Source organism: Mustela nigripes, chromosome 7 (assembly GCF_022355385.1).
Source record: "Mustela nigripes isolate SB6536 chromosome 7, MUSNIG.SB6536, whole genome shotgun sequence".
Classification (NCBI taxonomy): Eukaryota; Metazoa; Chordata; class Mammalia; order Carnivora; family Mustelidae; genus Mustela; species Mustela nigripes.
Window position 1 is genome coordinate 37,198,706 of NC_081563.1, and position 19,649 is coordinate 37,218,354.

At 40.3% G+C, this 19,649-nt stretch overlaps 1 protein-coding gene across 1 annotated transcript in view; it reads left to right on the plus strand.

Annotated features, from left to right (window-relative positions):
* Nucleotides 1–6,189: 6,189 nt before the first annotated feature.
* ZC3H6 (zinc finger CCCH-type containing 6) overlaps nucleotides 6,190–19,649 on the plus strand; it is a 56,926-nt gene continuing 43,466 nt past the window's right edge. The window contains exon 1 of the mRNA XM_059405607.1: nucleotides 6,190–7,055. Within this exon, the coding sequence (XP_059261590.1) occupies nucleotides 7,024–7,055 (32 nt within the window). The 5' untranslated portion in view covers nucleotides 6,190–7,023. The remainder of the gene's footprint in view (nucleotides 7,056–19,649) is intronic.

Sequence of the window (19,649 nt, forward strand, 5' to 3'; positions counted from 1 at the left end):
CTCTCCTTCCCCGTGGCTCTGCGCAGGCGCCAGGGTAATTGGGGTTTTTGTTGATTGTTTGTGTTTTTTTGGTGTGCATTTTGATGTTAGCTAACATATTAGTTGGAATTTTTAACCTGAATCCTTGGGAGTCAGTCCTTGAGAGTTCTTTCACTGTCATTAGGGGTAAGTGGGCATTCTGTGTGGAGAGAATAGTATCAAGGCCGGAAAACAGAGCACGCATTTGGGAAAAGGAAGCGTTGAGTTTTGCTTATTCTAATGCCTGTGGAAGAGTGGAAGTTGTGGGAATCATGAAAGCCTCAAACGCTAGACATCGAACCCGACGGGCTTCTACTAGTGAACGACTGTTTGATTCCCGGCACGAATCAGGGTCCACTTCCCAGACAAGCGAGGAGAAGTTGTACTTTCTCCTGTTGTTTATATTATAGGCAATCCTTTCTTGTACATCAGTCATTACTAAAAATTGAGAAGAAAATTGAAATGAATTAAGGTATTACCTCATTTGGAGGAAAGTACTATACTACAGAACTCAGATTATTATCATACATACGGTTTCATTTTTAAAAAGTCCAGTATACAGCAAAAGATAACCAGTCTGTGGGGAAAAATTAAAATGGTAGGTAAAAAGCAGCAAATGTAGCAAGAAAAACTGACCTGCAAAGGCATCAGATACTATCCTTTTTAGATAAAGACTATAAAAGGCAAAGTATGTTTGTGATAGATTTCTTACAGGACAGATCACTGGTCTTCCAAACTTTCCTAGAAGATAAGGCCTACTATATTTGAAAACAGCTGCTGCTGATGCCCCCAGTTCTATTCAGGGTCATTTCAACGTATGACTAAGCACCTGGGCACCTGCTTCTGCAGGTGCTCCTCTCTCTTTCCCATGCCTTCCCCATTAAAGCCCTCCAGCTTCACCTGGACAGGGAAGATGGTCTTTGAAACATCTGTCAACCATCTGCAAATCTCAAGGAAAGGCTGGTTCTGCTATAGACTAAGGGACTTAAATCAGCAAGCAAGGAGTGGATAGGCTTGAAGCAAGGTACGCTTAAGACCATTAGAGTGCTTTTACAGATTGATTCTAAAAAATGGTCCCTGGGTGCCTGGGTGGCTCAGTCCTTAAGCGGCTGCCTTCAGCTCAGGTCATGACGCCAGGCTCCTGGGATAGAGCCCAGAATTGGGCTCCCTGCTCAACAGGAAGCCTGTTTCTCCCTCTCCCAAACCCCCTGCTTCTGTTCCCTCTCTCGCTGTGTCTCTCTGTGTTATAAATAAATAAATAAATAAAATCTCAAAAAATGGGCCCAATTCTCTACCTTTTCCTATACTCACATCCTTTGCAATATGACTTTGTAGCCCTTCCCAACAAGTGGTGGGATCTATTTCACCACCTCTTTCATCCGAGTTGAATTCATAACCTACTTTTGCTAATAGACTGGAGCAGAAAAGCCTTGCCAATGCCAAGCTGGAGCCCTAAGAGGCCGTGTGTGTGTCTGCTCTCTCTTGAACTCCTGCCTTCTCCAGAACAACAAGCCCAGGCCACCTTGCTGAACAGAAGGGAGAGACATGTGGAGGATAAGACAACTGGAGGAGAACAGCAGCACCCAGTCTACAGCTAGCAAAGCCCTAAAAGCAAAGCTGCCAAGTCAACCCGCAGCTGACCACAGACACACGATGGAGACCAGTGAAGAACTGAAGAACCTCCCAGATGATCCCAGTCCAAACTGGTGACCAACATTGTAAGCTAAATAGTTGTTTTAAGCTACCATGTTTTAAAAGAAGCTTATTATACACCAAAACCTGATAAAAGGGGAACTATAAAAAGTGACATTAAGGAGTGGAAAAGAGGGGCGCCTAGGTGGCTCAGTGGGTTAAGCCTCTGCCCTCAGCTCAGGTCATGATCTCAGGGTCCTGGAATCAAGCCCCGCATTGGGCTCTCTGCTCAGCAGGGAGCCTGCTTCCCCCCCTCTCTCTGCCTGCCTCTCTGCCTACTTGTGATCTCTTGTCTGTCAAATAAATAAATAAAATCTTTTTAAAAAATAAAATAAAAAGGAGTGGAAAAGAGCCAACTAGAGCTTTCAAAAGTTAAAAATATGATATGACATTAAAAATTCAATAGATGGTATGGTACTCTTTTTTTTTTTTTTTAAAGATTTTACTTATTTATTTGACAGAGAGAGATCACAGGTAGGTAGAGAGGCTGGTGCAGAGAGAGAGAGAGAGAGGGAAGCAGGCTCCCTGCCGAGCAGAGAGCCCGATGTGGGACTCAATCCCAGGACCCTGAGATCATGACCTGAGCTGAAGGCAGCGGCTTAACCCACTGAGCCACCCAGGCGCCCCAGATGGTATGGTAGTCTTAAAATGTATTCACAATTCTTTAACAAATTCTTTACCCCATCAAAAGATGGAGCGTATTCCCCTCTCCTTAAATGTAAATTAGATCCGGTGACTTCCAAAATACACAGTGTTAGATGGTGTCCAACTTCTGAGACTAGGTGGTAAAAAGCACTGCAGTTTCTGCCTTCCTCTCTTGAATCGCCTACCCGAAGGGAAGTCAGTCACCATCTCAGAAAACACTCCTGCAGCCTGGGAAAAGCCGACCGTTTGAGTGGGCCACCTTGGAAGCTGATGCGCCAGCACCACTCCAGCCTCATAAGAGACTCTGGGACGGAACCACTCAGATAAGTAGCTCCAGGATTCCTGATCCATAATAAATAAATAAGAAGATAAATGTTTATGTTACTGGACTCAGTTCTTTGGACCCAGCAACGGTAGAAATGAGGCTGGACCCAAAATTTAAAAACACAGGCAAGGCTTTGCTATAAGGGCAACAGCTGCAGCTGAAGGGAGACACAGTCATGACAAAGGGGTCAAATAAAATGGTCTCTTGCTCTCTGAATAATAACCAGGGAAACTTTTAAAGGGGCTAAGGCGGGAAAGGAGTGATGTTTAAGCATGTAGGGACAGGGAATTCCAGAGAATTGGGGACAGGGGCCCAGTTGACAAAACTGTGCTTCTTCCTCTATCCTATGTTTCATTTGCATGTTTTCTCCACCTCTGGGTGTGTGTTTTAGCATAATAATAAGGGAAAAAAATCAGTGAAAGGAAAGTTCACTGCCAATTTTATCTCAGGCTATTCTGAACCTGGTTTAGGCTTGTTTCTTTTGCCGGTGCTTTGTTCTGCAGGAAAAAGCGGTAACATCCTACAGGTTGGTCTACAAGAGAAGTAATAACAACCACCCAGGAGAGTTCCAGGTATCTAGGGGCTTTTTCTCAAGGTCCCTGTCTCATTTACTGTTTTTTTTTTTTTAAAGATTTTATTTATTTATGAGATAGAGAGAGAGAGAGAAAGCGCACACACAGGAGAGAGAGATAGGGAGAAGCAGACTCCCTGCTGGGCAAGGAGTCCCCAACGTGGGGCTTGATCCCAAGACCCTGAGATCATGACCTGAGTCAAAGGCAAACGCTCAACTGCCCGAACCACCCAGGTACCCCTCATTTATGTTTTAAACCCCAAAGTTTAGGGATAATTTGCTATGCAATAGATAAGTGATGCCCCTATCATTATAAAGCAGCTGGCCTAAGCATAGAATTATCACATGACCCAGCAATTCTACTCCCGGGTATATACCCTAGAGAGTTGAAAACTGGGATTGAGACAGATATGTGCATACTCCTATTCATTGCAGCATTAGTCACAAGAGCCAGTAGGTGGAAACATCCCAAGTATTGGATAAATCAAATGTAGTAGATACATACAATAGAATATTATTCAGTCATAGGAATGAAATTCAGACACATGCTACAACATGATGAACCTTGAACACAGTATGCTAAGTGAAATAAGCTGAGCTCAAAAACGTAAATACTGTATTTCCGCTTATATGAGGTATTTGGAATGGGCAAATCAGAGAGACAGATAATAGATTAGAGGCTTTCAAAAGTACTAGGAGACTGGGAGATGGGAGGGAGTTATTGCCTGATGGTTACAGTTTCTGTTATGAGCAATGAAAAATTTTGGAAGTTGACCGTGATAGTTGCACAGCAGTGTGACTGTAGTTAATGCCACTGAACTGTCACATCAAAATGGTTAAATTGGCAAATATTATATTATATATAATTTACCGCACAAAAAAGCAACTGGCATAATAAGATGGTGGAATGGTCTCTTGAGTACCAGTTTCTGTACTAGCTAGATCCAAAGCACATGTTTTGTGAACATATGCTATAAATCAGCCACCAATAATATGGTGCTATGGGGCATGTGGTGGCTCAGTTGGTTGAGTGACTGCCTTCGGGTCAGGTCATGATCCAGGAGTCCCAGGATCCACAAGTCCCACACAGGGCTCCCTGCTCAGCAGGGAGTCTGCTTCTCCCGCTGACCTTTCTCCACTCATCCTCTCTCTATCTCATTCTCTCGCTCTCTCAAATAAGTAAATAAAATCTTCCAAAAAAAAAAAAAAGGTGCTGTTTCTCCCATAGTCAGGATTCATGGGCATGGGAATCAAACCATGGAAATAGGAGTCGACCCTTCCTTTATTATCCCTGTGACGCCCTAGTAGAAGTTTTGCTTTTTTTTTTTTTAATTCTTGCTTCTAATCTTCAAAACTTTGAGTTCTGCTTGTCAAGAGCAGAGTTTTTCAACGTCAGCATTTTGACATTTGGGGCTGAGTAATTGACAGTTCTGTGTGTAAAAGGATGTTTAGCAGCATCCCTGGCCTCTCCTCACTAGATGCCAGTAGCACTCCTTCCCCAGTTGGCACCCTTATAGTGATTACAATATTTGTGTGCATTAAGGGTGGGATGACTGTCAAAGATAAACAAAGCCAGACATTAAAGTAGCAAAGACTCATTTTATTCAGAAACTATTTACTGAGGGTAAAAGGCTGAGCTCCATTCAAATTACGTAGAGATGACTGGGTCTTCTTCTTTTTTTTTTTAAGATTTTATTTATTTATTTGACAGAAAGAGAGAGAGATCACAAGTAGGCAGAGAGGCAGGCAGAGAGAGAGGAAGAAGCAGGCTCCCTGCTGAACAGAGAGCCCGCCATGGGGCTCCATCCCAGGACCCTGAGATCATGACCTGAGCGAAGGCAGAGGCTTAAAGCCTCCCAGGCTCCCTATGAGTGGGTCTTTTAAAGGGAGAATCAAATAACATATAATTCAATTTACAGGAAATGTTCAAAAGGCAAATCTATAGAAACAAAAGTAGATTATCCGTTGCCTGAGGCAGGAGTGGCAAGACACTTGGGGGATGGAATGTTCTGAAACTGAATGTTGGTGATAGTTGCATTACTTGGAAAATCTACTAAAAGTCATTAAACTGTACGCTTAAAATGGGTAAATTTTCAGGTACATGCTTTTATATCAATAGAGCTATTTTAAAAATATATATGTAAAGGGAGGGAGCACCAAGATGGCTCAGTCCTTGAGTGTGGGAGAATAAGAAGCGGGGTATCTGAATTAGCTACCCTAAGACCTAAATTAAGTAAAATAGTTACAATAGACAAAGACCTAGAGATTCTAATCTTAACTCCAAATGCTAATTATTGTTACTCCAGACAAAATAGATCCGCTTTCTGGAAGTTTCCTAGTAATGTATTATGTCAAAATGTGGCAAACGCCTGCAGAATTATCTATCAAGTGTGCAGGTCTTGTCAATGGCTGCATTCAATTTAACAGCAAAAAAAAAAAAGGAAAAAAAAAAGCTTGATTTCTTTTCTTTTTCCATGTACATATCTTATTTTTAAATTTAATTTACTAATTGCGATTGCTTCTGAATGGACTGCATTTATTACGTTAATCAAATGCATTCACCACAAAGATATCTGACAGAATTTACCATTAAGTTCATCATTCCATTACAAAACAAGGAACTTTGCTTCAGAAGTTTATTTACTAAATAGGCCAAAACATTGACTTGTCGTTAAAAAATTATCGCCAAAGGTCAGGTTCACAAGTATAAAGATATCTGATGGCTAGTTTTTATTTACAAAATATTCGTGTATATTTCACATATGAAATATTGTTTCAACTAAACAAATCTGATTTTCGTTTTACTCTTATTAATATTATTATTTAATAATTGGGTAAGTAAATTTAGAATCAGAAAAAGTCACATGCCATGCTATTTTCTTCAAAACGCAATTATCAGCACCAGACATTACCAAAAAAAGGCGCTAACTTGTAGAGGAAGCACATTTTCCCATTATTTAAGCGACCGAAGTGATTTTTTAAAAATGACTCAACACCCGCCTCTGCTTCATCAACCCATCCCAAACCACGCGGCGGCATGGCGTTAGGGGCCCTTTTTTAGGGCGCGTCTTGAGCCCCCGCGCCCGTTTCCCAGCGGGCCAGCACGAGCTGGCCCAGAGGCGCGGACCAACAGCACCGGGCTCGCAGGCCTCCTCCCCCGCCCAGTGCTACCCAAGGCGCCGCCTGGCCCCACCAGCAGACTGCCGCCTCCGCCGCTTCACAGAGAAGGATGGGAACCCGCCCCTGGGAGTGATTGACGGGCTTCCTCCTCCAATGGCCAACGCGCTCTGCCCCGACGGGCCGGGCAAGGGCCGCGGCACGCGGAGGAATCTCTCCTGCCCTTTAGTCCCGGGCTAGGTGTTGCGGCAGGCGCCATTTTATCGAGCCGCCTGTTTCGGGTGCCGCCATGTTGGTGAGGAGAAATCACCGTTACGGCCAGTGTCCAAATCCCCGCGTCGCTGCACGCCGCCCGCCCGCCCGCTCCCAAGCCTCAGCCACCGGCGGCGAATAGAGACTAAAGCGGCAGCGCCGGCAGCGCGGGGCCGTTGCCCAGTGTTTGCAGTTAGAGCCCCATCTCTCTGGCGTGGTTGTTAATAGACTGGAAAGTCTGTGTCTGTGTCGCTCACTAGTAACCGTGAGTTTTTACCACTTCGTCACCTCTCGGCGGCGGCCGGGAGCAGGTACCCGCAGGCGGCGCAGGGGTCCTCCCCGCGCCCCGCCGCCGCCGGCCTCGCAGACCTGTCCTCCAGCCCCGCCCCGTTCTTGACCAAACATGACAGACTCTGAACATGCAGGGCACGACAGGTCGGGAACCCTTCTTGTCTGTCTTTCTGTCGGATGAGAGGAGGGGTCTGGGGCGGCGGGAGCGGGCCGGGGCCGCGCGCCTCCTGCATGACTTAGACGTCTCTGTGTGGCTCCATCAGTTCCATGACGTGCGCCCTTATGTAAAGCCCAGGCTGGCGGCCGCGGGGGAGGTCGGCCCGGCCGCGCCCGCCTCCCCGCGCCGGGGTCCTTTCCGGCCGGCCCCGCCCCCGGCCGGCACGTGCGAGCCCCCCGCCCCCGGGCGGCTCCGTCTGCCGCTCGGTCTGCGCCCGGCGCCTCCCGCGTGCTGGCTCGGTGCTGCGGTCCAGCCTGGGCTGAAACGAAGCCTCTCCGAGCCCAGGGTCCGCTGTGCGCTTCCAGATGGGACCAGCCAGGAATCTGTAATAGCGGGTGTTCTCTTTGCTGCCCTAGCACACTCCTAAAAATAAACTTTTTTTTTTTTTTTTTTTTTTTAGGAAAATTTTAAACAACCCCCAAAGGCCATGTATTTATAGTCTTACTCCTCATAATTTGAGTTTCAAGTTAAAAATGCTAACACAAAGTACGGAGGCTTCTCAGACCTTAGTGTAGCACAGCTTTCTCCTAAAGTAAAAACTCCCCGGATTATCCCCTCTAACTGCATTTTCTAAGTACTGTGTATAATTTGAACATTTAATGGAGATTCTGATATTTTATTTTTGCTTTAAGGGCTCGTTCTTGGTTCCTTTTAGTGCTTTGGGGGTATTTTCATATTTTAAAAAGCGCAAATAGCATACTTAGGTTTTGGTTAGGTTTTTAATTTACTATGCTACCTACCTTGTAAAAACAAAGAGTTTAATTTATTAAATTACTGCAATAAAATCTGTTGCATCTAATTCTTATTTAGAATATTTAAAAATATGAAACCTGGCAATTACTCCTTTGTCAATAGAAGTAATCAAAAGTATACATTGTACTCTAAACTAGATGCAGATTGCCTAAGTTTTACCTGTGAAGTAATGTGATAAGCTTTTTGTGAAGCAGTCCACACGCTTTTTTTTTTTTTTTAAACCCCACAAGCAGAAATAAGAGTCACTGAAATTTGAAATATCTAAACGTTTGGCAACCTTTAGAGTGGTAAAAATATCTCAAAAACTTTGATATCCTAGTGATGAAAGTGGAGCTCCAGAAGACAGGTCAATTAAACAAACAGTAATTTTTAGAAGGTAAAAAACTTAAAAATTATGGCAATGTAAGCTTGCACTTGGTATATTTTTCATGATTATGTTACATTATTTTGTCATTAAAATGATAGAATTCTTGGAATGGGTTAACTAGTATTTTGAGAAATTTTCCATTCTGAATTTCCCACTCAGAATATCTGTGAACAATCCCTAAAGTTCATTATTTTTGTATGGAGGAAGGAAATGTGTTCTTTGTTCATAAAGCAGCTTCAATATGTAGAAGTATGTATTCTATATAATGAAGAAACCTTGTCACCAAATTCAAGTATTGAAATAACTTTGCCAGTAAGGAACTGTGATGCCAGGCTTTAAAAAGAATTTGGAATTTTGAAATATCGAATTAGAAGTTAAAAAGAGTTTGAAGAAGTTTTTGTAAGATTTATTAACAGCTTAGTACTAAGAACTGAAGATTAAATAATAGTGATATTTAGTCTTTTTTTGTTTTATATTAGGACTAAAAATAATGTGTTCTAGTGATTATTGAAATAAAAAGGTAAGCTTCATTTTAACTTACTCACTTATTAAATGACAGTATTATTTTGAGGCAAGAAGAGACAGTTTAACTTTTTCACATTTTCTTCTGTCAACCTGTGTGGAAAACAAACAATTACATCAAAAAACAAAGTGAATTGTGAGTCAGGAAATGGTCTAACTCCGGTATGCTACCCCTGAGTTTTGGGAACTTGAGCAAGCCTACTTTCCTTATTGATAAGAGGGTTCTACAAGAATTTTTCAAGTTCTTACAAGGTCAGTGTTTTTCAGCCTCCTGTGGGAAGCTTTTTAAAAAGTGTTTCTTTCATTTCTATTGGTCTGAGCTTCAGCCTGGGTTTGAAAATTTTTTAAAGCTCCTCAGGTAATTCTATTAGGTGCCAAATTGAGAACGACTCTACTGGATTAATGTTTTACAATCTTAGCTGAACCTCAAAATCACTTTAGGGAATGAAGATTTTTGTCTTGCCCGAGCAACTGAATCAGAATCTCTAGGGAGGACTGTGGTAATCTGTTTTTAATAGCCTGCCCAGGTGATTCTTAAGAAATGTGGGGGAAAATGGACTAGTCTGTGAAATTCCGAAATATTCGGTGCTTCCATATGATAGCTATTCTATACTGTAATACAAGTTTCTGTGAATTATTGGAGAAGATATATGAATTCTGGTATTTGGTGCTAGGCATTGTTTCAAGGATATCCTTTTTCTAACGTTTTTGAAAGTTAAGGCTTATTGTGAGTACAAGGATGAAAGTTGAATATATGACTTTTACTTACAACTGCTTTATATAAATTAAAATATTGCTATTATAATTTACATGAGAATGAGACTTTAAATGGAAATGGAAATTCACAGAAGGTGCAGTTTTTTTTCTTTTGAGAAATGCTAGTTTTCTTGGACATGGTTTATATGGGGAACATTTTGCACAAGATTTGTTTGCCAAATGAGGTTGCTTATTTAAAAAATACCAATTTGGTGTTTCACTATAGTGAGTGAAACTCAATATATTTATATGTGTCACTAATGTAACAATATGCATAAATAAATTTGTGGATATATAGAATATTAGTAGAGAGAACTTCTGCATAGGATCTGAGAAATCAAGAATAGAGGTGGAGTTGGGGGAAGCCAAAGGGAGATAAAATTCTTTTCTTTTCATTCAGTTCTTCCCTTTCTTCCAGTTCTCTAGGCACAACTTCAGCCATCTAGCTTTATAGTTCACTGGATGTTGACCCAGTTAAAATAAAACACAAATAACTTTTAAAAGATTTTTTTAAAAGATTTTATTTATTTATTTGACAGAGAAATCGCAAGTAGATGGAGAGGCAGGCAGAGAGAGAGAGGGAAGCAGGCTCCCCGCTGAGCAGAGAGCCCGATGCGGGACTCAATCCCAAGACCCCGAGATCATGACCCGAGCCGAAGGCAGTGGCCTAACCCACTGAGCCACCCAGGCGCCCCCACAAATAACTTTTAAAGGCTAAATACTATGAGTGCCTGTTTGGACACATGTACAGTAGAGTAGGAAAGATAAATATATACCTATAAAACTATTACATAATTTTCTGAAATATGCTAAAAGTAAAAAGTTTTACGGGATCTGAACTGGGAAGAATGTTAATTTCAGCATGAGTAATAGAGCTTATGCTTTTGAGAGTCTTTAATTAATAAGACTTTGTGTAACCTTCCTTTGGGAAGAGGTTATTCTTTGCCCATTATGAACAACCTTCCTACCTTCTTTCCCTCCTCTCCCCCATTTTCCTTCCTCATGTAAAACAAGAACCAAATTCCCAACTAGTCAGAACTGTAGTAGGTTATATTTTCTCCCTGCTCTGTCTCCCCTGACACATAATGATTAAAACATTGCTAAGAGACTACACTGGAGAATCTGAAGGGATTGGTGATAGAGCTGATGATTATACTTTCCATGTGTTACAGGGTTTTCATTTGATTCTCACATTAGTCCTATGAGGCAGTATAGTATTACAATGCTCAGTAACCTATCTACGAGATCCCACAGATAGGGGCTAGATAGAGTCTAGGTATGCAAACTCCTGCCTGCAGTATTATTTTCACTCTTCATTATCTTTGCATGGGGATGGAATAAAAGAAGTTCTAGCCTTTCTTTCTTTTTTTAATATTTTATTTTATTATTTGAAAGAGAGAGAGAACACAAGAAGGGGAGGGTCAGAGGGAGAAGCAGACTCCCTGCTGGGCAGAGAACCTGATGTGGCACTTGATCCCAGGACTCCTGGATCATGACCTGAGCCGAAGGCAGTTGCCTAACCAAGTGAGCCACCCAGGTGCCCATAGACTTTATTTTCTAAATTGTCGGGGATTGTAATGTGTACAATTAAGAGCCCTCCATTCTCAGTAAAACCTGGGTTTTGATTCCGTTTTTTTTTTTTCTTAGTTAATATTTTTCTATTTTCCATGATTATTTTTCTTATTTGTGAAATAAGGTAGTTGAACTAGGTGATATTGAATCTTCCTTCCTACTTTAATAAGTCAGTAATTTTAATCAAAAAATTGCAAAGCCTTATTTCACGTGAGAGTTCACTTAATGTTCTGTAAAATACCTATGTGTACTTGAGCAAATGCCCCCCTTCACTGGGCTACTAATTAATTTATTTTTATTTTTATTTTTATTTTATTTTATTTTTTTTAAAGATTTTATTTATTTATTTGACAGAGAGAGATCACAAGTAGGCAGAGAGGCAGACAGAGAGAGAGAGGAGGGAGCAGGCTCCCTGCAGAGCAGAGAGCCCGATGCGGGACTCGATCCCAGGACCCTGGGATCATGACCTGAGCCGAAGGCAGCGGCTTAACCCACTGAGCCACCCAGGTGCCCTTAATGGTAAAATACACATGTAAACTTTACATCTTAACCATTTGTAAGTGGATAGTTCAGTAGTGTTAAGTACCTTCACATTGTTGTACAACCAAGCTTCAGAACTGTTTCATCTTGCAAAACTTAAATTCTATCATTAGTTTATCATTTACTCCTGAGTCTACTAATTTATTGTTAAAACTATCAAAATGAGCTTTTCTCTAGCAAATGTAAAAAACTCAAACTATACATCACATTGAGGTTTGACTTTGGAAAGCACTTCGACTCTTAGATTCTATTTTTCCTTTCCTAGCCCTTCATAAACTATTTCATTTACTTTTAAATTTTCATTCAACAGATTTCTATGCCAAGTATATAGTGTTAAGCACTGGGGAAGCAAATCTCAATACAGTATCACCAGACTTGCTCTCTGGGATCTTACAATGTAGTAGGGGAAACAGATTGGTAAATACATAGTTATAGCACTAGTCCTATAATAGTAAAGTCCTGTAATAGTAAAGGAGCCACAGGAAGATTTGAACAGAAGAGGAGCAGGGTCATGCTGTGGTAAAGGAGTGGTAAAAAAGAAGTTGCTTATGGTAATCTAAGTGACGGGTGATGATAGTTTTAGGCCAATGAGGGGAAGATGATATAAATTGAGTGCCGTGGTGGCATAGGTGGGAGCTTCAGGGAGGCATCATGGAAGTAGCTACATCTGGAAGATGAGTAAAATTTGGCCACGCAGAGTCAAATATATGAAAAGCGTGAAGAAGTGAACTGGCATGGTAGGTTCAGAGATGATAAAATGTTAGTATGTGAAGCGTGTACAACATTTTCAGGAATGAGGAAAAGTCTTCAGTGAATTAGGGATCTGACCCTGAGTGGTATAAAGATCTCCTCAAAGTTTTTTTTAAAGTTTATTTATTTATTTACTTAAGTAATCTCTATATCCAACCGGGCTCAAACTCACATGATCATGCCATTCTGGCATGATACCTCAGGGCTAGGAGGAGGCAGATTATAGAAAGGGAAGATTAGTAGAAGGAAGACAATTTAGGGAACTTTTCAATACTTTCCATTAAATCTTAAGTACGTAATATTCAGTATATATTGTTTTGGACTTGGGGAAGACATCAGTAAAGAAAAAATCCTTTGCCTAATGGAGCTTACATGTTATTTGGAGAAAGAGGCGATAAATATGAAAAACAAATGTGGTCAATGCTGATAAGGTAGAAAGGGAGGTGGGGTACCCTTTGGGTGTAGGAAGGGCATTCCCATTTTAAATAGGTGTTTAGAGAAACATTCGGCTGAAAAGGTAACATTTGAGTAAAGCCCTGGAATAAGAGAGGAATCCAGGCCTAGTATGTCTGGGGGAAAAGCACTTTAGGTAAAGGGAACAGAAGGTGAAAAAAGCCCAGAACCTGGAATGAGCTTAGTGTAATTAAAGAACAAGGGAGGAGTGTGGTTAGAGAAAACAGTGAGCAAGGGGGAGAGAAGTAAGAGATGAAATAAGATGGGCAACAGGGGCAATTGTAATTGTAAAGCCACTTTAAAGAACTTGGGTTTCGGGGCACCTGGGTGGCTCCGTGGGTTAAAGCCTCTGCCTTCTGCTCAGGTCATGATCCCAGAGTTCTAGGATCAAGCCCTGAGTCAGGGTCTCTGCTCAGCGGGGAGCCTTCTCCCCCGCCCCCCCCGCCTACTTGTGATCTCTCTCTGTCAAATAAATAAAAATAATAAAATCTATAAAGAACTTGGGTTTTACTCTGAGTGGTAAAGGAGCCACAGGAGGATTTGAACAGAGGAGGAACAGAGTCAGGCTGTGGTAAAGGAATGGTAAAAAAGAAGTTGCTTATGGTAATGTTAAGTGAGGAGTAATAATGGTTTTAGGCCACTGAGGAGAAGATGGTTGGATTTTGGATATAGTTCAGAGATAGAACCAATAAGATTTGCCAATGGGTGCGGTATATGAAAGAAAGGAATGAGTCAAAGCTACTGTAAAAGTCTAGAAATTGGGTAACAAGGACCTGATCAATAGCATTGTCAATGAGAAAGCAGACAAAAGGCAACATTCATGAGATATTTCTTAGAGTTCATAAAACTGGAGATAAAGTCGAAGAGTTTTTAGCGAAGATGTCAGTCAAAATGACGAGCTATGTGGTAGACAATAAAGAAGACAAGTTTTCTGGAAGCCAAGGGAGGAGAAAGTTTCAAAGAAGGGATGATCACAGAGCAGATAAAGGTAAGGGTTAGAAATTGGCCACAGGATATCCTAAGTTAGGACCTTTAAAAGGATGAATGAAAGAGTGCTTCAGGGCTTGCAAGCATCTGGCCTTCACACCTAAAATCTGTCTACATTGTAGTTTGCCTAACAGGATGTTTAAAAATGTTTGTGTTTGAATGCCATTAGATATGATTTGTGTTCTTCATCCTCCAATGTCTTTTCAGGGATACTTTTCTTTGTAAACTCAGCACCTGAGGTCTGCTCATTAGGTGACTTGCCTGATCATGTAGGCAGTTGAGTTTGTGACCCTTTGTTATATGAATGAAGTTTTCACCTGGACAGACGGGGGATCTGGTTTCCAAAAAAATCTCACAGAAACGGGTGGCTTTGAATTTATCACATCAAGCCTCAAGTCAGTCTAGGGCTATCCCAGTATTCTTTTGTGCATCGATGCCCCCAGTGGCCTTGTTTCAGTTTTTCAGATTCAGAAACACATAGGTCTCAGCTGATCAGACTTGGAGATGTTAATTCATCCTAAAAAGTAATAAACGTGGCTAACATTTACCTGGTGCTCGCTATATGCCAGGTTCTGTTTTGAGTGCTTTACAATGAATTATTGCATTTAATCTTCATGACAGCCCTACACAGGAGCCCTCATTTTACAAATGAGGAAATAGACACTAAGGGATTGATGAATTTCCCAAGGTTGCAGAGTACATCAGTGGGAACTCAAGTAATCTGATTCTAGAACCTGCATTTTTATTCAAGGATAGAAATCCCTATCACAAGAGAATATGTGTATTTGTGTGTGTGTATCAGAATACCAATTCAGTAATGTAAAATGAGAATTAGATATTTGCATCAGGGAGGGTATTCTTTCCATGTAGAATGCTATATGGAAAACCAAATTATCAAATATTGCCTAATGAATAAGAGCATGGGATTAGAATGAGGGAGTTGATTGTAAATGACTAGAAGTTTAAATGGCTTCGTGCTCAGATAGAGTGATCTTTCCATCTTTATAATGTATCTACCAAGCACTTACTTGCATCTATCACCCTTATTTTTTTTTTTTTAAAGAATTTATTTATTTATTTGACAGAGAGAGATCACAAGTAGGCAGAGAGGCAGGCAGAGAGAGAGAGAGGAGGAAGCAGGCTCCCCGCTGAGCAGAGAGCCCGATGCGGGACTCGATCCCAGGACCCTGGGATCATGACCTGAGCAGAAGGCAGCGGCTTAACCCACTGAGCCACCCAGGCGCCCCATCTATCACCCTTATAAAATATCTTCTCCCCTGGGCACTCTACATCAGCACTGGCCACATTTGTCTCTCTCTCTGTGTTTCCTTTTTCATCATTTCTGTTGCTAACCAGCCCACCTTTCTGATAGGTACATTTCTTTTCATTGCATGTTCATATCTTAAATTTAGTTAGTCATCTTTTACTTGGTCCTGTGTATCTGACTTCCTTATCTCTGTTTTGGTTCACCTTATCTTGATTTTATGGTTGAACTTTCTGAGATGATACTATTCTGAGGAAATACTATTTCTAGTATCTTTTTTGAGGTGTTTGGGTCCTGGGAGGTATTGCTTAACTGCTGATCCCATTTACCAACCTAAATAGCAGTCATTGGATGACCTTTGCAAAAGCAGTTTCAGCAGATTATTATTACTCTTGGCAAAGAACAACCTTTCTCTAGTGTAAAATAGCTTTATATTTCTTTTCTTTTCTGTCTCTCTCTCTTTCCTTTTTTTTTTTTTTTTCTTTTTAGTAGGCTCAGAGCTCAGTTCAGGGCTTGAACTCACAACCCTGAGACCAAGACCTGAGCTGAGATGGGGTCATAACACTTACTGACTAAGCCACCCAGGCACCCCATGCTTTGCTTTGTTTTTAATGTGAGTTAATGTCTTAATATTACTACTTCAAATGAACTCTTATAATATATCAGCTTTTATAAATCATACCCACATTTTTGAGTGGCAAATAGCCAAAGCAAGTCCCAAGGAGTGTTTAAAGGGAATCCTAAGTTAATTATCATTAAAATTATAACACCATGTACTAATTATTAACAATCTATTTACGAAAGTGATAGAAAACTAGGTTTAGAACTTGTTCTAGGTTTAGAACTTGTGATACTCAATATTTTACATATATTATTTACAATTCACACACTTTATTTTTTTAAGATTTTATTTATTTGAGAGAGAGAGAGAGAGAAAAAGCATGAGTCGGGGGAGGGGCAGAGGGAGAAGCAGGGAGCCATATGCGGGACTGGATCCCAGGACCCTGAGACCATGACCTGAGCCAAAGGCAGATGCCTAATTGACTCAGCCACCCAGGTACCCCTATAATTCATGTACTTTAATTCATATGATTCATGTAGACAGAACAGATAGCAATATCTTCATTTTATAGTTTAGGAAACTGATTTAGAGAGTAAATAACTATTTATGACAGTTTGTGTAGCATTTGATTTCATACTTGCCACTGTTGCCTCTTGATGGTACTAAATCTAACACCAGTCCCAACACCCAGTTGATGATTTTCCATAATAAAGAAACTAGGATTTAAAAGAAAAAAAAAAAAATCTTACACCAGATGCTGGATTGGGATATTGGATCCATAAAGGGGTTTGGGTTTTTTTTCCTTTTAGCTGTTACTTGATCCCAGGCAATTTCGACCTACTTTGTTACAAATTCATCTTATATGACAGTTTTTCTAAATCCTAAAACATTAAAAATTGAGTGTATAAAGAATATTCTCACATATTTTTAAAAGAGTATGAGATCAGTTAAATCTACCTACGTCAGCACATTTTTAGCTATAGAAAACAAGAATTCTATTTCGTACAGGTTTTAACCTATTAAGAGAATTTATTAAAAATGCATAGAGATCAGAAGAACCAACACCTCTTTTGCTTGGATTTTCTTGATGACTGGCACTTGACTATAAAGTACTAGATCGCTGATTCTTGTGTGTGGGGTTTGATTACTCTCTCAATATTATTACTCCTATTTTCTACTTGGCTATTTGAAGATTGTTAGTTTCTTTTGTACATAAAATGGTTTTCATAATCATTAATTGCACATTTTTCTCTTACCTTAGTGTTCATTTGTACTTCATCGAATTGATAAAATTTCAGTATATAAAGCACACAAGGAGATTCTTGTTGTAAGCTATACCTAAAATACTGTCTTAACCTGGAAAATGGATCAGATAATAATAGTAAATCAGATGACGTGGTTTTTTTAGTATATATGACCTATTATGCTGATTAGATATAATAGTAACTAACCTAAGGGTCATGTAATTTCTAGTCTTGTCATATTCAGGGATCCAGAAATGACTTGAAGCAGACCAAGGCAGAATGGAGAAACATGCTTTAGCTGGATACTTAGACCAAAGCCTAATTTTGACATGTTTAAAAAAAAAAAAATAACTCCAGGAACACTCCCCAAAACCTAGAGCCCTGATACCTCATATCATAGGTAATATGATAGCAAGTAATTTGGCATATTGGGAACTTTAACCAACCAAGTGGGATTTTTTTGAATATTATTGGGTTGTAGGTAATTTTACCCAGTTTACTCTAGATTCATCCATCAAAACTTTTTCAACTTTTTTTTTTTAAGATTTTATTTATTTATTTGACAGAGAGAGATCACAAGTAGGCGGAGCAGCAGGCAGAGAGAGAGGGGGGAAGCAGGCTCCCTGCTGAGCAGAGAGCCGCATATGGGGCTCGATCCCAGGACCCTGAGATCATGACCTGAGCCGAAGGCAGAGGCTTAACCCACTGAACCACCCAGGTGCCCCAACTTTTTCAACTTTTGTTATGATGTCATGACCCCTAGAAGATTACTTTCTAGCTTTCAAATTCTTTGTATTTTATTTGCTGAGATTGGTTTCTATTGAGTTTCTAGTTTCCCCAGCTTATACTGGAGAGCCTAAGTCAAGAGGATAAATTGAAAGGAAATGAAAGGAAATGAATTTTAGCTTAGTGAGTTAACAAGATAGCAAATGAAATATAAAAAATAATTTTAAAAAATGTAATCTCAAAAAAGCATATGGCAACCTAACACACAATATTGTTTTATTCCCGTAATAGTCTATCTCAGCTTATGGCATAAAGGATGTTTGAGGAGTAATACAGTTTTCTTTCATGATGTCAACCATACAAGCTCAAGGATATATTTGAAAATTCTTCATTTCCCAAGGAGCGCCTGGGTGTCTCAATCTTTAAACATCTGTTTTTACTTGGGTCATGATCCTGGAGTCCTGGGATCGAGTCCCACATGGGGCTCCCTGCTCGGCGGGAAGCCTGCTTCTCCCTCTCCCACTCCCCCTGCTTGTGTTCCTGCTCTCACTGTCTCTCTCTGTCAAATAGATAAGATCTTAAAAAACAACAACAACTCTTCATTTCCCGAGATTAATATACAGCAATGCCTCTTCTATCTGGCACTGGGCAGGAAATTTAGCATCAATAGATATTTTATTATCAGAAACTATAATTTTATTATAAATATTTCCAAAGGATCGCTTTGTAAATAAAATTTGTGGCATACCTTCCTCTCTTACTAACTAGACAATTACTGTTATTTTTTTCCTTAGTTACTTTGGTTCATCATGAATATCTATTGTCACTATAATTACTATGAACCCTAGGTATTATGTTCCATCTTGTGTTTTCTTGTTGGGTCCAGGAGACTTCGGAAATATAGGAGGCTTTCACACAGACTGTTGCTGAGTATTGCTTAGTGATAGGATAAAGGAGAAAAGCCTCAGGAACAGACTCCAGATTTGGTCCACCACAGTTTCTTTGCTGCATTTACTTATTTGAAATAATTTTTCATTGTTATTCTCTGATGGAAGAATAAAAGAAATTTCCCCTTTGAAGTCCATGCTTTTGGGATTTGTAACGTTGCCCAGGTTCTGTGAAAGTATCTGTCATCTTCCATACCCATTCTATTAAAACGCACATATTTCAGGTAAATCACAAGAGAAGAGGAAACTTCAGTTGGGGGCTATCTATTGTGAACAGTGCTAAGTAATTAACTAACTTTATCTCACTTAATCATTAAACAACTTTGTGATGGTAGATTGATTGATCCTATCTGCAGATAAGGAAACTGAGTGTTAAGGTGAAGGATAATTGGTTCAAGTCAGTATAGGTAATATATGACTGGGAAGCAGAATCTGAGTGCATATCTTTCTGGCTCTAGAGCTTTTGTTCTTCTACCTTAGATGATGCTTTTTTTTTTTTTTTTTTAAGATTTTATTTATTTGACACAGAGAGAGGTCACAAGTAGGCAGAGAGGCAGTCAGGGGGTGCGGGGGAGGCATGCTTCCTGCTGAGCAGAGAGCCCCATGCAGGGCTTGATTCCAGGACCCTGAAATCATGACCAGAGCCAAAGGCAGAGGCTTTAACCCACTGAGCCACCCAGGCGCCCCCTACACAATGCCTTTTTAAGTAATTGGTTTTAACATGTCACAAACTTGGTTATTTAACATTCCTGCTCTAATTTCTAGGTTCAGGTGGGCTCACTTTGCCAGAATCCTGGGTCCTCATTAAATAAGGGGTTTGTTTGTTTGATTTTGGTTTGGGTCTTCTTTAGATTTAGGTGAAAATTACTCTTCTGGCAGCCAACTACCTCATTAGTATTTGACTCTCTTTTCTGGATATTGGTGCTTAGCTCCTTTTTGTTTTTATTAAATGGTGAACCTTTAGTGATAACATAGCAGTTTCCATTACTTCCAGCATTCCTCTCTCTCTTTTTTTTTTCCTTCTTCTGACTTTGATGTGGAGGCTTTCATCTTATGAGAGCTGTTAATCTAAACTGCA